We start from the raw sequence: 14841 nt of genomic DNA, 5'->3' as shown, positions 1-14841 counted from the left end.
ACTTCTATTACATGCATAGAACCTTGTATCAGTGGTATTTATTTAATTCATTCTGTTACACTTTTTCTGTAGTACTCTCATTATTGGTTGGTTTTGAAACATAAAAACATGAAAATTCATTTCAATAAACAGTGAAAAATCTTAGATAAAAATCTAGTTGCACTGGATTCCTCAGAACATTATAGCAGTAGAGTTTCTTTAGATCAGAGAAATCTGGAAGAAGGAATCGAGGTTGGAAATGCATGTTTAAATTTGGGAGGAAGATCTGTTAAGTAGAGTCTGTTTAGTTCTTGGAGGAATGCTTAAAAAATATGATTAGAGTTGATATTTCTGCATTGGTGTTTTTTATTTAAAACCCGAGTTTAGTGAATACTAGTTTGTATTAACAAAGTAAATCTTAATCATTCATTAATAAATTTATTAAGTATCTACTATATGCAAGTGCTTGGGATACATCAATGAACAAAACCAATAAAATACAAGTTCAATTAAACTCTAAATCTTCACGTTGATCAATCTGCACTTTAAGATTTTATCTTTGGCATTTATCTTACCTTACACATATTTTACTGCAGATTGTAAAGCGATTGCATGATTGTATTTTAGGGAATGCTTTAAGTGCTTCTGAATTTAACCTAATCCCTGACTGGCACTGAATTCCTTTTTTTTTTTTAGTTTTCAAGCAAATTAAGAGACTTGATTCAGGATAGAAACAAAATGAAACTTAAATTCAGAGCTAAATCCATTGGAACATCTGCCTGGTAGTTACTGCTTCAACTGAAGTTTATCAGAGTTTAGGGACAAAGCAAAAGAGAAAATTAAGCATGAATAGAATTCTCTTGGAGACTATTAAGCAGCTCAAATCATTGACCATAGCTACATATAACTAGTTTGTAAAATACTGAGTTTTAAGCACTCACCTCCACAAACGCAGCATAGATGTAGTAGAGACAGCCCATTCTCTGTGCGGTAATTTAAATTGACTTTATTGAAGGCATCATCAGAGCTGAAAAAAAAGTTTTTCATATGACCAAAGATTTTACCTTTTAGTTTATTATTTTTCAGTTGAAAAATTATGAAAGGAAACCTGTTACTATAAATTCAGAAGTATATCTTTTCTAGGATTTTGTTGTACCTAGAAAAATAATTTTGAATATGCATCCATATAAAGAATACTTAAAGTAGAGAGAACATAATATGAAGAGACAAGTTTAAATTAAGGACCGTTTTGTAGTTTTGTGTTCTATGTATAATTTGAACTTTTCAAGGAATTTTATGAATTAAAATTTATGTATAATTAAAAATATAAATAAAATTTATGTATAATAGAAATAGAAAACAGACATTTGAAAGTAAACTCATTCACATTCAAAATTTCACATATTTATGGAGAAAGTCAAGAAATTCCCTTGAAAAAGAAAAAAAAGTGGCATTTGATAAGAGATTGGAGAAAGGTATATAATCCCTGCTGTTTTACAAATTCTGCCTGAAGCAAAGTTTCCTTGTACTTTGATGGGGTCAGATTTCATAGATAAAAGAGGTCTAAACTCTGATCAGGTACTATGATAAAATCCCTGGAGAGAAGTAGTGTTAGTGATTCAATTAGTAAAATCCTTGCCTTTGTGTGAACAAAGACCCTTGCCCCTGGAGGGCCCTAGAGAGCCAAAGGTACCCTTGGAAAAGGAATATAAAGCTAAAATGCTTGACCTCTTGACCTCAATGGTACTCCCAGGGCATTTTTCAGTAGAAATAAGATCACATCCTTGGCCTCCCAGGTCAATTTCCAGTGGCTTCCTGCCTATTTAAATCTCCAGCAGCTTGAGTGAGATAGCATCCTCTTTGGTGAGTGAGACTTCCACATCATTTGTAAAGTACTTACACTTGAAAGGTACTATAAATTCAGGACATTATCTTCAAGGCACCCAGTTAAGCACTTCAAAAGCTATTGGAATATTTAAAATAGAAAAGAAGAGGTGCTATTTCCAGGGTGCTGCTAAAAAGAGAGAACCTCTAAATCTAGAGACATTGAAGGACCTGTCTTGGTGAAAACCTTAATTAGCAATGGCAATTCCAGTGGTTTGTTTTCATAGAATATTCTAGAACATCCTCATACTCATAAACTTCTTGGGTTGCATGTTCAACTTCCCAGCTGCAAAGTCCACAGACATGCTTATTCATATTGAGAAACATACCTCAACTTGCTTTGGAATGCTATATGTAGAAGTACAATACTCAGAGTCATCCTTACAAATGTTAATAATATAATAGATCAAGAAGACAAGAATTTAGGGGAAAATAGCTAAAAGTTTAACTCACTCCTATCTGCACTTCCCCCTCAGTTCAATGAATGATGCTAAAAAATATTTCTGATGAAAATACTACTGTTTTAAATGTCTATCTAAAATGAACCTAATTGTCAATGGTATACCTATTTTATGGTATGTGCAGTAACTGCACAAAATAACATGGTTCTTGGAAATATGCAGCCTTTGCCTGAGTCAGGCTTCTAAACTCTTAAAGCCAATTGTATTACAGATGTCTTGCAGATATTAAACTTAATAGGTAGTACTAAACAAAGTGCACTCAGATGCCCACTTACAAGTGCATTCACAGAGTTCTACTCGGTGATTATGATTTCAAATAGCATAGGTTTTCTGAAGAGCTGAACTCTGCTTTTAAACCTAGGTGGATGGGATTTTTCTCTTAAAGTCTGCAGGAAATCAGTGTCCATAAATAAAAAGGGAAAGGAAACTGTGACTAGCCATTGAAGGTGTTGATTGACAATGATTTAGAAACCCTGAGCTGCATTGGTTTTTCTTTCCTGGTCCTTCCATTATCCAGCAATGAAAACACACAATAAGATCAAAAGACAGAAAACAAAGTATTGGGTGGGGAAGGAAAGGGAAGGCTTCTGTTAAATGTAAAGAAATATATAACCTTTAGCCTAAAAGAAGAACAGGGAAGGAAGTACCTTTTGAGTTAACTATAATGAACTTAATGGCAAAAGCTGAAAGAAAAGGCTTGGGAGCACCTCTGAAGTAATAAACCCTTGAGAAAATTTGTTTTTCAACATATTTCTAATATTATACAGCAATACCTGCCATGTTTTGATGTTTTAAAAGTGGAAATCATTTTAGCAGTGTAGGGAATCCTTAAAGCTTGGTCCTTGTATTGCAGTCCTATCCTGCTTCTGCCTTTTAAGTAGTTTTTTATTTTTCCTCCCCTCCAATTTGGACAAGTCATTAAACCACTTCAATCTGTAATTTCTTCAGTTATGAAATGATTAAAATAATGCATAGAGATTGTATTATTATGAAGAATGCATGAGGTTAGGGCTTACTGTAGTTCCTAGCACATATGTTTTCAATAAATGGTTATTTTATTATTATTACTATTGTTAACAAGGTCACTGAGCATAAAACTTCCCTTGCATAGTTTAAATCTTGGGAGAATTTTAGCACAACTTTCCCACCAAGTTTTATCTTCTTCAATCTCTCACATCTGATAACCTGCAAAATTTCCTGGTTTTGACAATTCTATAGATGTAAGTGTTTTATGCTCATGGTGACTCTCTTCTAGGCTCCTAGAAAATGTCTTCACATGCTTTCACATGCTTTTAAAAAGACTACCAAATTGGACGTTGTGACACCTAGCACCTGTCAGTGACTCAGAGCAACTACTAGAATCATAATTTTGTAATGTCAGTCCAGGGGCATCATGGGAAGGCTATTTTCAACACTGGAGATATTAAAATAACTAAAATGGAAAAAAGGGGAGAGCTTAAAAATCCAAGGGGAAGAAAAAAGTTGCACTAAGAGGTTTTATGAGAAGATAGATTCAATTGCTTTCTTATTCCATGATCTATCAATCATCATCAAATGATGCAATCGATCAGTCTGGCGCAACACCTACTGAACACCAACTGGGTGCCCCACCTCTGTTCTTAATAATCACCTTACCATGTTCTCAACTTGATTTAAAACTACTTGATTTAAAACTACTCATATGTCCTGGATCCTTTAAGTGCATTAGTCCTGGATAAATGCATGCTAGATAGAATTCTACAATTGACTCCAGCATTAGTCCTGATTTCTAATGCCCCGATCAGCTTTGCAAAGAAAGTAAACATTGAATAAACAAAAAATACAAGATACTAAAGTTTATTCCCTTATTTAAAATAAGAATAATCCTAAATGAATAAATATTGTTTGCATACGTAAAATTGAAAGCATGAATTATATTAGTGACTTCTTGTTCAACAATCAATTCTTAACTCACTGAATCTTAAAGTAGACTTGACCATTCATATGTGACTTGGTATATAGTCTTAAAGAGCTCCTTGCTCAAAACTACTGTCTGTTATTTTGTTCTTCTCTTGAATTATATCCTCCTTGAACTCATGCAACTTCTATTAATGCCAACAAAATGAATCAACAGAGAATAGGCTCCCACAATATTTGACAGTCAAGTGCAATTTTAATAGTACAATTTTTATCTTAACTTTAATAACTGGAATGTAATTTTTTTAATGAGTTATTTTGGGGCTATATTTGAATCCTAATTCTCACTTCCCATTAACTTCTAGTCAAATGTTTCTGTTTTGAAACATGTAATTAAAATATTCAAGGTTTTAATGCAATCATTCCTAGGAGAGATGTTTCAAATTCTCTTCTTTTGCCTCTTCTAAAGGAACTGTGTGTGTCAAATTCACTGTCAATTGAACATCACTTATGTATTCTAATACCCTAAGCTCAATTTATTTTTTAATTTTCCCTTACATTTTTCATCACCTGCCATGTCATACTGTAACTTAACATATCCTAATGAGTTCGTAGTGCTTGCTGAGGTATGGATGGAGTTCCTAATTAAAATGAAGTCACTATTATGAATATATTTCTAACAGTAAATTCTGTCCTTAATCATTAAAAATGGTAGTTTTGTATCCAAAGGTTACTTTCTTTCTTGTAGCATAATGAACTCTTTTCTTAGCCTTTACCTTTTATACAGAAGAGTATGCAGTTTCATGATCCAATTATACTTCTTTCTCATGACCTCATCGTTTCAAGAAAATATCTGACATGACCACAATTGGAAACTAATTAAAATGTAACATTTGAACAGTTGGCCAAAAATAACATACCCAATCCAAAATATTCTGATAGGTAGATGCATTTTCTAAAATTAATTAATTTGCTGAAATTTAGGGAAAGAAGAAAAGGATTTGTTTTAGATCATCTAGTTTCCCAAATTGATAATTAGGTTTCAAATGGCTGATTGTAATTTTTTTTTTGTTTTATTTAACTTCAAGTTAGTTAACATACAGTGTATTATTAATTAATTTCAGGAGTAGAATTTTGTGATTCCTCAGTTACATTACCTCAAGTCCCATTACATCACATGCCCTCCTTAAAGCCCACCACCCATTTACCCCTTCCCCCACCCGCCGCCCCTCCAGAAATGGTCAGTTTGTTCTCTGTAGTTAAGTCTCTTATTGTCTCCCTCTCTGTTTTTATCTTATTTTATTTTCCTTCCCTTCTCCAATGTTCATCTGTTTTGTTTCTTAAATTCCACATGAGTGAAATCATTTGGTATTTGTCTCTCTCTGACATTTCACTGAGCATAATACATTCTAATTCCATCCACATAATTGCAAATGGCAAGATTTATTTTTTCTGCCTGAGTAACATAGCTATTCATCAGTCGATGGACACCTGCGCTCTTTCCATATTTGTCTACTATGGATAGTATTGCTATAAACATTGGGGTGCACCTGCTCCTTTGAATCACTATTTTTGTATTCTTTGGATAAATGCCTAGTAGTGAAATTGCTGGGTTGTAGGGTAGCTCTATTTTTAACTTCTTGAGGAACCTCCATATTGTTTCCCAGAGTGGCTGCACAAGTTGCATTCCCACCAACAGTGCAGGAGGGTTTCCTTTCTCAACATCCTTACCCACATCTGTTGTTTCCTAAGTTGCTAATTTTAGCCATTCTGACTGGTGTGAGGTGGTATCCCATAGTGGTTTTGATTTGTATTTCCTGATTATAAGTGTTGTCGAGCATTTTTTTCATGCATCTGTTAGCCATTTATATGTATTCTTTGGAGAATGTTCATGTCTTCTGCCCTTTTCTTGACTGGATTTTTTATTTTGGGATATTCAGTTTGATAAGTTCTTTATAGATTTTGGGTACTAGTCCTTCATTTGATATGCCATTTCTAAATATCTTCTCCCATTCTGTTTGCTGCCTTTTTTTTTCTTTTTTCTTTTTGACCATTTCTCTTATTGTGTAAAAGCTTTTCCTCCTGATGAAGTCCCAATCATTTATTTTTGTTTTTGTTTCCCTTGCCTCCTGAGATGTGTCTAGTAAGAAGTTGCTACAGTCAAGATCAAAGAGGTTGCTGCCTGTGTTCTCCTTAAGCCTTTGATGGATTCCTGCCTTACATATAAATCTTTCATCCATTTTGAATTTATTTTTGTGTATGGTGTAAGAAAGTCATCCAGTTTCAATGTTCTGCCTATGGCTGTCCAGTTTTCCCAACACCATTTGTTGAAGATACTGTCTTTCTCTCACTGGATATTCTTTCCTGCTTTGTTGAAGATTAACTGACCAGAATTGAGAGTCAATTTCTGGGCTTTCTATTCTGTTCCATTGATCAATGTGTCTGTATCATACTGTCTTGATGATTACAGCTTTGTAATACAGCTTGAAGTCCAGAATTGTGATGCCACCAGCTTTGGTTTTATTCCTCAGTGTTACTTAGGTTATTTGGGGTCTTTTTTCATTCCGTATAAATTTTAGAATTCCTTGTTCTAGCTCTATGAAAAATGTTGGTGTTATTTTGATAGAGATTGCACTTAATGTGTAGATTGCTTTGGGCATTATAGACATTTTAAGAATGTTTATTCTTCAAATCCATGAGAAGGAAGTGTTTTCCCATTTCTTTGTGTCTTCCTTAATTTCATAACAGTTCTATAGTTTTCAGTGCACAGATCTTTCACCTCTTTGGTTAGGCTTATTCCTAGGTGTCTTGTGGTTTTTAGTGCAATAGTAAATGGGATCAAGTCATTGATTTCTCTTTCTGTTGCTTCATTGTTGGTGTATAGAAATGCAAAGGACTTCTGTGTGTTGATTTTATATCCTGCAACTTTGCTGAATTTCTGTATCAGTTCTAGCAATTTTTTTTTTTTAAGTTTACTTGTGTTTTCCAGAGTAACCTGCCATTTGTGAAGAGTGAAAGTTTGACTTCTACTTTGCTGATATGGAGGCATTTTATTTCTTTTTTGCTGTCTGATTGCTGAGGTGAGGACTTCCAGTACTATGTTGAACAACAGTGGTGAGAATGGATATCCCTGTTGTTTTCCTGACTTCAGGAGAAAAGCTCTCAATTTTTCTCCATTGGGAATAATATTAGCTATGGGCCTTTATGTATGGTCTTTAGGATGTTAAAGTATGTTCCCTCTATCCCTACTTTGTTGAGGGTTTTTATCAACAAAGATGTTATATTTTATCAAGTGCTTTTTCTGCATCTATCGAAAGGATCATATGGTTCTTATCCTTTATTAATGTGGTATATCACATTGAGTGATTTGTGGATGTTGAACCACCCTTGAAGCCCAGGAATAAATCCTACTTGTTCCTGGTGAATAATCCTTTTAATGTACTGTTGGATCTGATTAGCTAGTATGTTTTTGAGAATTTTTGCATCTGTGTTCACCAGGGATATTGATCTGTTATTCTCCTTATTAGTGGGATCTTTGCCTAGTTTTGGAATCAAGATAATTCTGGCCTCATAAAATGAGTTTGGAAGTTTTATGTCCATTTCTATTCTTTGGACATTTCAGAGTAGGTAGTAATTCTTTAAATGTCTAGTAGAATTCCCCTGGGAAGTCACTTGGCCCTGGACTCTTGTTTGTTGGGAGATCTTTGATTCAATTTCTTTGCTGGTTATGTTCAGATTTTCTATTTCTTCCTGTTTCCATTTTGGTAGTTTATTCATTTTTAGGAATTTATCCATTTTTTCTGGAGTGCCTAGTTTGTTTGCATATAATTGCTCATAATATTATAATTGTATTTCTTTGGTATTTGTTGTGATCTCTCTTCTTTCATTCATGATTTTATTTATTTGGTTCCTTTCTCTTTTCTTTTTGATAGGTCTGGCTAGGGGTTTATCAATTTTATTAATTCTTTAATGAACTGGCTCCTAGTTTTGTTGATCTGTTTTATTGTTCATTTGATTTCTATATCATTGATTTCTGCTCTAATCTTTATTGTTTCCCCTCTCCTGCTGAATATAGGCTTCATTTGCTGTTCTTTTTCTAGCTCCCTTAGGTGTAAGGTTAGGTTGCATATTTGAGACTTTTCTTGCTTCTTGAAGAATGCCTATATTGCTATATACATCCCTCTTAACACCACCTTTTCTGTATCCCAAAGATTTTGAACTGTTGTGTTTTCATTTTTGTTTGTTTCCATGTATCTTTTTAAATTTCTTCTTTAATTTCTTGGATGGCCCACTCATTTTTTTTTAAGATTTTATTTATTTATTTGAGAAAAAGAGCACTGGAGAGAGAGCAAGAGAGCACAAGCAGGGGGAATGGCAGATAGAGAGGGAGAAGCATGATTCTCACTGAGCAGGGAGCCCCATTTCAGGGTTCCATTCCAGGTACCTGGTCACGACCTGAGCTGAAGGCAGACACTTAACCACCTGAGACACCCAGGCATCTGCCATTCATTCTTTAGTAGGGTGTTCTTTAACCTCCATGTATTTGTGGCCTTTCCAAATATTTTCTTGTGGTTGACTTTATTTCATAGCACTATGGTCTGAATCTTTTTATACCTAGATATACCTCAGTCTTTTTATACCTGGTTGAGTCCTGATTTGTGACCCAGTACATGATCTCTACTGGAGAATATTCCATGTTCACTCAAAAAGAATGTATGTTCTGCTGCTTAAATGTTTTGAATACATCTATTAAGTCCATCTGGTGTAGTGTGCCATCCAAAGTCCTTTTTCTCTTGTTAATCTTCTGCTTAGATGATCTGTCCATTGCTATGAACAGGGGGTTAAAGGCCCCTACTACTATTGAATTGTTATCAATGCATTTCTTTAGGTTTTTTATTGATTTGTATATATTTGGTGCTCCCAAGTTAGGGGCAAAAGTATTTACAGTTGTTAGATCTTTTTGTTGGCTAGACCCTTTTATTATGATATAGTGTCCTTCTTTATCTCTTATTACAGTCTTTGGTTTAAAATCTAGACTGATACAAGGATGGCTACTCCAACTTTCCTTTGAGGTCTATTAGCATAAGAGATGGTTTTCCATCCCCTCTCTATCGGGAGGTGTCTTTGGGTCTAAAATAAGTTTTTTGTAAACAGCATACTGATGGGTCTTGCTTTTTTATTCATTCTGATACCCTGTCTTTGTTGGAGCAGTTAGTCCAATTACATTCAGGGTAATTATGGAAAGATATGAATTTAGTGCCATTGTATTACCTGTAACATTGCTGTTCCAATAGATTGTCTCTGTTCCTTTCTAGTCTTTGTTACTTTTGGTCTCTCTCTCTGCTCAAAGTCCCCTTTAATATTTCTTAATGGTTGGTATAGTGTTCACAAACTCCTTCAGTTTGTGTCTTAGAACCTTTTTATCTCTCTTTCTATTCTGGATGACAGTTGCTGGATTAATTATTCTTGGCTGTATATTTTTCCCACTGTAGAGTTTGACTATATCATGCCAATCCTATCTGGCCTGCCAGGTCTCTGTAGACAGTGCTGCTGCTAGTCTTTTCCCACTAGCTGTCCTTTGCAGAGATCTTCTTTGCTTGCAGTGGGGACTATTTGACCTTCATGTTGGTGTGTTTTGATTTGTTTGTTGAAAGAAGCCTGGAAAGAAAGAGGGAAAAAAAGAGCTTCATCCTAAAATAAAAGAAAATAAAAAAAAAGAAAAAGAAAAAAACAAACAGACAATCAAAAAAACTATAAGCCTGATTCCAAAGAAAAAAAAGAGGGGGGGGGGGATAAAGAAAAACAAAAGAAAAGAATCCTAATCCAAAAAACAAGACAAAACAAAATAAAACAAAAAACACAAGAGAAAGAGAAAGGAAATGAAAAAACAAACTCACAAACAAAAAACTGTAAGTCTGATTCCAAAGGGGGGGAAAATAAAACAAAAGGAAAAAAGAAAAGAGAAAAAGAACAAGAGAAACAAAAAATACAGCCTGGTCTTATTTCCATCAGAACTGAAGGGGACACTGTGAGGCACTGTATAATCAGTACACTTGGTGTTTGTGGTATGCTGCCTGGGTTGTTGTTCTCTGGGAGAGGCCTGCTATGTTGGCACAGTTAGTCCTGACCCACCCAGTAAAGAAAAAAAAGCACTTGCCAAGCACAGGGGGTGTGGTGTTTGACGAAAGCGGCTCCCACCTCCCCTAGGGGCCGCTGTGTTGTTCCCTGCGCCTGGCTGTATTGGTAGTGGGAGTAAAATGGCAACATACCACTCTGTCCTCCAGTTGGGGGCTCTCACACCCCCGCTGTTCCCGAAGCCCTCATGCAAAGGGGAGGGTCACAGCATGCCCGGTGCCCATCTGTCTTGCATTTGTCTCTGGTGCCCTTGGGATTCAAAACTCCAAATCTTAAAAGTAATGGCACCACTACGGTCAGCTTCAATCTCTGGGTTAGGGACTTGCCGCTCTCTGACTAGTGCTCTTTGTCCCAGAAAAAGATTTTTTCACCTGTGCAGTGTGCTGATTCTATGCTTTGGCAACATGAAAAGCAGCAACCAGGTTATCCGGCCTCTGTGCACACTTGTTTACTGCCAATGAAAGGCCATTTGCTGGTGCCTGCAGTGTCTTTTGTCCTTGGAGAGGATATAAACTTTCTTCGAAATGTACTCCAGGAAGGGGAACAGTTTCTCCCAGTGAGACCTCTGAGATCCCTACTGCACTTTGTTCAAGCTCCTGGGCCAGAGATGTTCTACTCTCCAGGAGCACATGCTACCGCAACTCTCCCGCAAAAGTCACAAACTTTCCAAAAGCTCAGAGTCTGAGCTATATTCAATGTTTGTAAAAAACTTGCACCACCCAGTTCCCCCAACTCACCAGGCTGTGGTCTGAGAGGTTTTCTTCTTGTGCAACCCCAACACCACACTCTCTCAACCCCTCTCTTCCTCTCTCCCTTTTCTCTCCTGTGGGAAGTATTCCCTCCCCTTTGCAGCCTGGCAGCTTTCCTCTCCACCAGTTCACTTCCATACATCTTGAACCTGCAATGTTGTCTTCCTCCAACCATAGAAATTCTGCTTCTAATCCTCAGATTGATTTCCTGGGTGTTCCAAATGATCTGACCTCAAGAGAGGAGGAAAGCTCCTCATGCCCGTACTTCTCCGTCATCTCCAGTACTTCTCAACTCATTCCCCACGTAAATTCTTATGTAGTTCTTTGTGGTGGTTTCTGATTCTTGTCCCACCAAACAACAGAAACAAAAAAATCATCGATAAGATTTGTTTGCAAGGTATATACCCAGGAAACACCCAGAAACACATTTGCCCAACATCACAGAGATCCAATCAGCAAACTAACAACATGAAATATATTTATGCATTCATCATACAATAAATAATTACTGAAATGTTTGCAGGTAGAGCAAGAATAGCTAAGGATAATAAAATTGAGACAATAATAATTTATTGTGAGGCTTAGATCTTGTAAGACTTTTATAAACATTAGCTACTATAATATTCTTAATAAAGCACTAATATTGAATATTATATTGATTATTTTAACAATTTTATTGTTTTGCCTTGCATTTGAGAAGGGAGATCAGAAGTTGAAAGGGAAGACAGAGGCAGTATGGGATGAGAGGGAAGAATATAGAGTAAGGATAAAAGGAGGAAAGATAGTGAGAGCTAGTGAGGTAGCAAAGCTAGAGGGAGAGAGAAACTGAAAGAAAAAAAAGAGATTGAGATCAAGCTGCTTCATAAGGATTTTATAAGCTATTACTGTACAATTCTTATTCATAACGAGTTTTACCTAGACAAGCAAGAAAAGAAATACAGAGGTAGGTAGTCTTGGGACAATGTGAATTGTCTTTCTGTTGCTGTGGTAGTTTGCTTTGTTTCATTGCTAATTAGCATGATGTACTAACCAAACATGCCAAATAATACTTTCATACTCTTTTAATGTTATAAGATGACATGTTCCTTCTTAATATTCTACTTCTCAACTTGATGCAGAATTTCACTATTTTAGATAAGGTCAGCCTGCCATATTTCTGGAGCTATTCATTTGGCATTAGCTAAATTTTATAATTGGTTATAGCTTTGAAAAAGTAGAATTTTGGAAGATATTTCATTTGGAGGCTAGGTATGGTGGACTGTAGCTGGGCCCAGAGGAACTTTTCAAAGAGAAAATGAGCACGAAGGGCATGCATATTTCTTCTCTCTTCTCTCCTCCTCTGAACACTTTTAGCATGCAAATATTACAAATGCTTGCTCGTGAAACAGAGCATTCTTCTGACCATTTTTGTTTATTTATCAAGCCTAATAAATTTCAAAGCGGGATATTACCATTATCAACCAAGGTATAATGATGCAATGTGAAAATAATATTTAAAATGAGAAAAATAGGATTATTTTGATTATTGCTGAAATACTATGGTATCGGAACAATATAACTTCTCTGCAACCTCCTCAGTGACCTCAAATTTCATATTACAGATTAAGCAGATGAAGAGTAGCTCTGACAATTAAATTAGAAGAGCACAGTTCTAAAATTTCTAATGACTTAAAAACATATTGAAACAAAATAATTTAATTGAAAAGCTTTTAAAGTTACATGTGGAGGGCCAACATGGAGTGTTTTTCAAACATTGAGTGTGGGGTACATGTGTCACCAGGAGTAGGGGTGGGGAACTAAAATATAGTCTTCTACTCCCACCCCTAGGCATAGTTCTAATACACAGGATAAAGCAAAATTGTGGAATGGTATAGAGAAAATGAAAATATTTCATGGATAATTTTAATACATAATTTGTTACCCCCGCTCCCAGGTTGAGAACAAAGATCACAGAGATTACACATTTTGAAATTAAATACTAGTCGATACAATCCCAGTATAATCAGACATGTTGTTTATCCTAGTTCAAGCCAATTTAATTTGATTAACTTCATTTTCTTTAGGTATAAAATGGCAAGTGCAATGAATGCCTACCTCAAAGGTTGCTAACATAAACAATGATTATCTGTTTTTAACAAAAATTTTTGAGCATTTACCATGTGCCAGTCATTATGCTAAAGCACTTTACATATATACAGTAAGGACGATATGAGCTAATGCATATTAAAATACATAGTAGCTTGTGATCTCTCTATCAAATAAATAAATAAATAAATAATCTTTTAAAAAAATAAATAAAATATCTAGTAGCATGCCTAGAACATGGCAAGCACTAAGTTGTTTTTTTTTCAAGTGCTATACAAATAGGTATTACAAATAAACACAAATATAAATAAAGCTAAATAAGACAAAGAAGCTGCCACTAGAGAACACATGTACTAGTGGTTAGACAGACTTGGAAATGGATAAAGAAAACACCATGTAGTAAGTGCTATTTACATTGATAAACAAAAAGATTAGAGAAAGCACAGAAGAGGAAATACAGACAATGGTATTCCAATGTACCACTTCTGTCTTTCCTTCTTCTGTCTTCTCTTTTTCTTCATCTCCTCCTATCTTTCATCTATTATCTCAACAAATGTCCAAACTTATGAGTGAATGCAACTTTATTGTGGATGATGAGAGAACATTCCATTTCCTTTCCCCTTCTTTACCCTAGCAAACTCTCATCCCAAAGCTGCTATAGATTGGCATAAGAAACATAATGGTTTAGTTCTTTTTATCTTTTTAAAATTTAGTACTATGTTCCTGTACATTGTATTGTATATGAAAGCTATACCAGGAGATCATGTATGTGAGTTAACAGAAGCCTTGGTGGACAATGATGTGGAAAATCTCTTTTAAAGAATGAATGTATTATCTACCTGGAATGCCATAAAGATTTGGTGAGTGCTGTGAAGTGTGTAAACCTGGTGATTCACAGACCTGTACCCCTGGGGATAAAAATATATGTTTATAAAAAAAAAAAATTAAAAAAAAAAAAAAAAAAAAAAAAAAAGAACTTGTTAGCAAACAAAAACAATAAAAACTCCCCAAACCTCCCAAATCTGTGTTTATACCAGTGATACTCCACTTGTGACTCTGGTGTTAAATGCCTCTTTTTGGACATCTTTACCATTCTCCTCTTATTTATATGTTTAGAGAAAGCCTGATGTCATGAGGCATAACACAGTTGTTCATCACAGAAGCACTCCTTACATTATGTAAGGTATGGATAAAGATGAGAAAGAAAAAGGCTCTACATTTATGTAATACCCAAAATGTCCTAGATACTTAAATTTAATCTCATATAATACTATGCTTCATCTTCCTAAATGCTTTAAAATTTTGGTGTGGGAATCAATGGGTTAGACAATTTATATTCTCAGCACTCCATTCTTTTCTTTCCTTGTCATCCATCATTTTATTTTAGAGAAAAGAAAAATCCTCAGAACTTTGCCCTTGGCATGACTGACTTTCTTTCCCAGTGATGCTATCTGTCTTAATGGAATCAGACAGAGTGCTCTGTTTATGTTTGTTTGTTTGTTTGCACCCTTGAATCTCTGTAGACCATACTAGTTGCCTACTTTCTCTTCTCATGTTCCTTAACCCTTCACCAATATCACTTCAGGCAGAGTTTTCACAACTTGAATATCTTTCTAGAAGTAGTTTTTTAGAAGTATCATTTTTAGCATGCA

General features: G+C 35.2%; 1 protein-coding gene across 4 annotated transcripts in view; it reads right to left on the bottom strand.

Moving 5' to 3' along the window:
- Positions 1–14841, bottom strand: part of LOC101680385 (serine/threonine-protein kinase TNNI3K) — a 329700-nt gene that overhangs the window by 310751 nt on the left and 4108 nt on the right. For all 4 annotated transcript variants that reach the window (XM_045064725.1, XM_045064724.1, XM_045064723.1 and 1 more), the window contains exon 3: positions 921–1006. In XM_045064725.1, coding sequence (XP_044920660.1) covers positions 921–1006 — 86 coding nt within the window. The remainder of the gene's footprint in view (positions 1–920; positions 1007–14841) is intronic.

This window comes from Mustela putorius, unplaced genomic scaffold (genome assembly GCF_011764305.1).
Source record: "Mustela putorius furo isolate JIRA1106 unplaced genomic scaffold, ASM1176430v1.1 tig00003853_pilon_pilon_pilon, whole genome shotgun sequence".
In the NCBI taxonomy this organism is placed as follows: Eukaryota; Metazoa; Chordata; class Mammalia; order Carnivora; family Mustelidae; genus Mustela; species Mustela putorius.
This window is presented reverse-complemented; position numbering and strand designations above follow the sequence as displayed.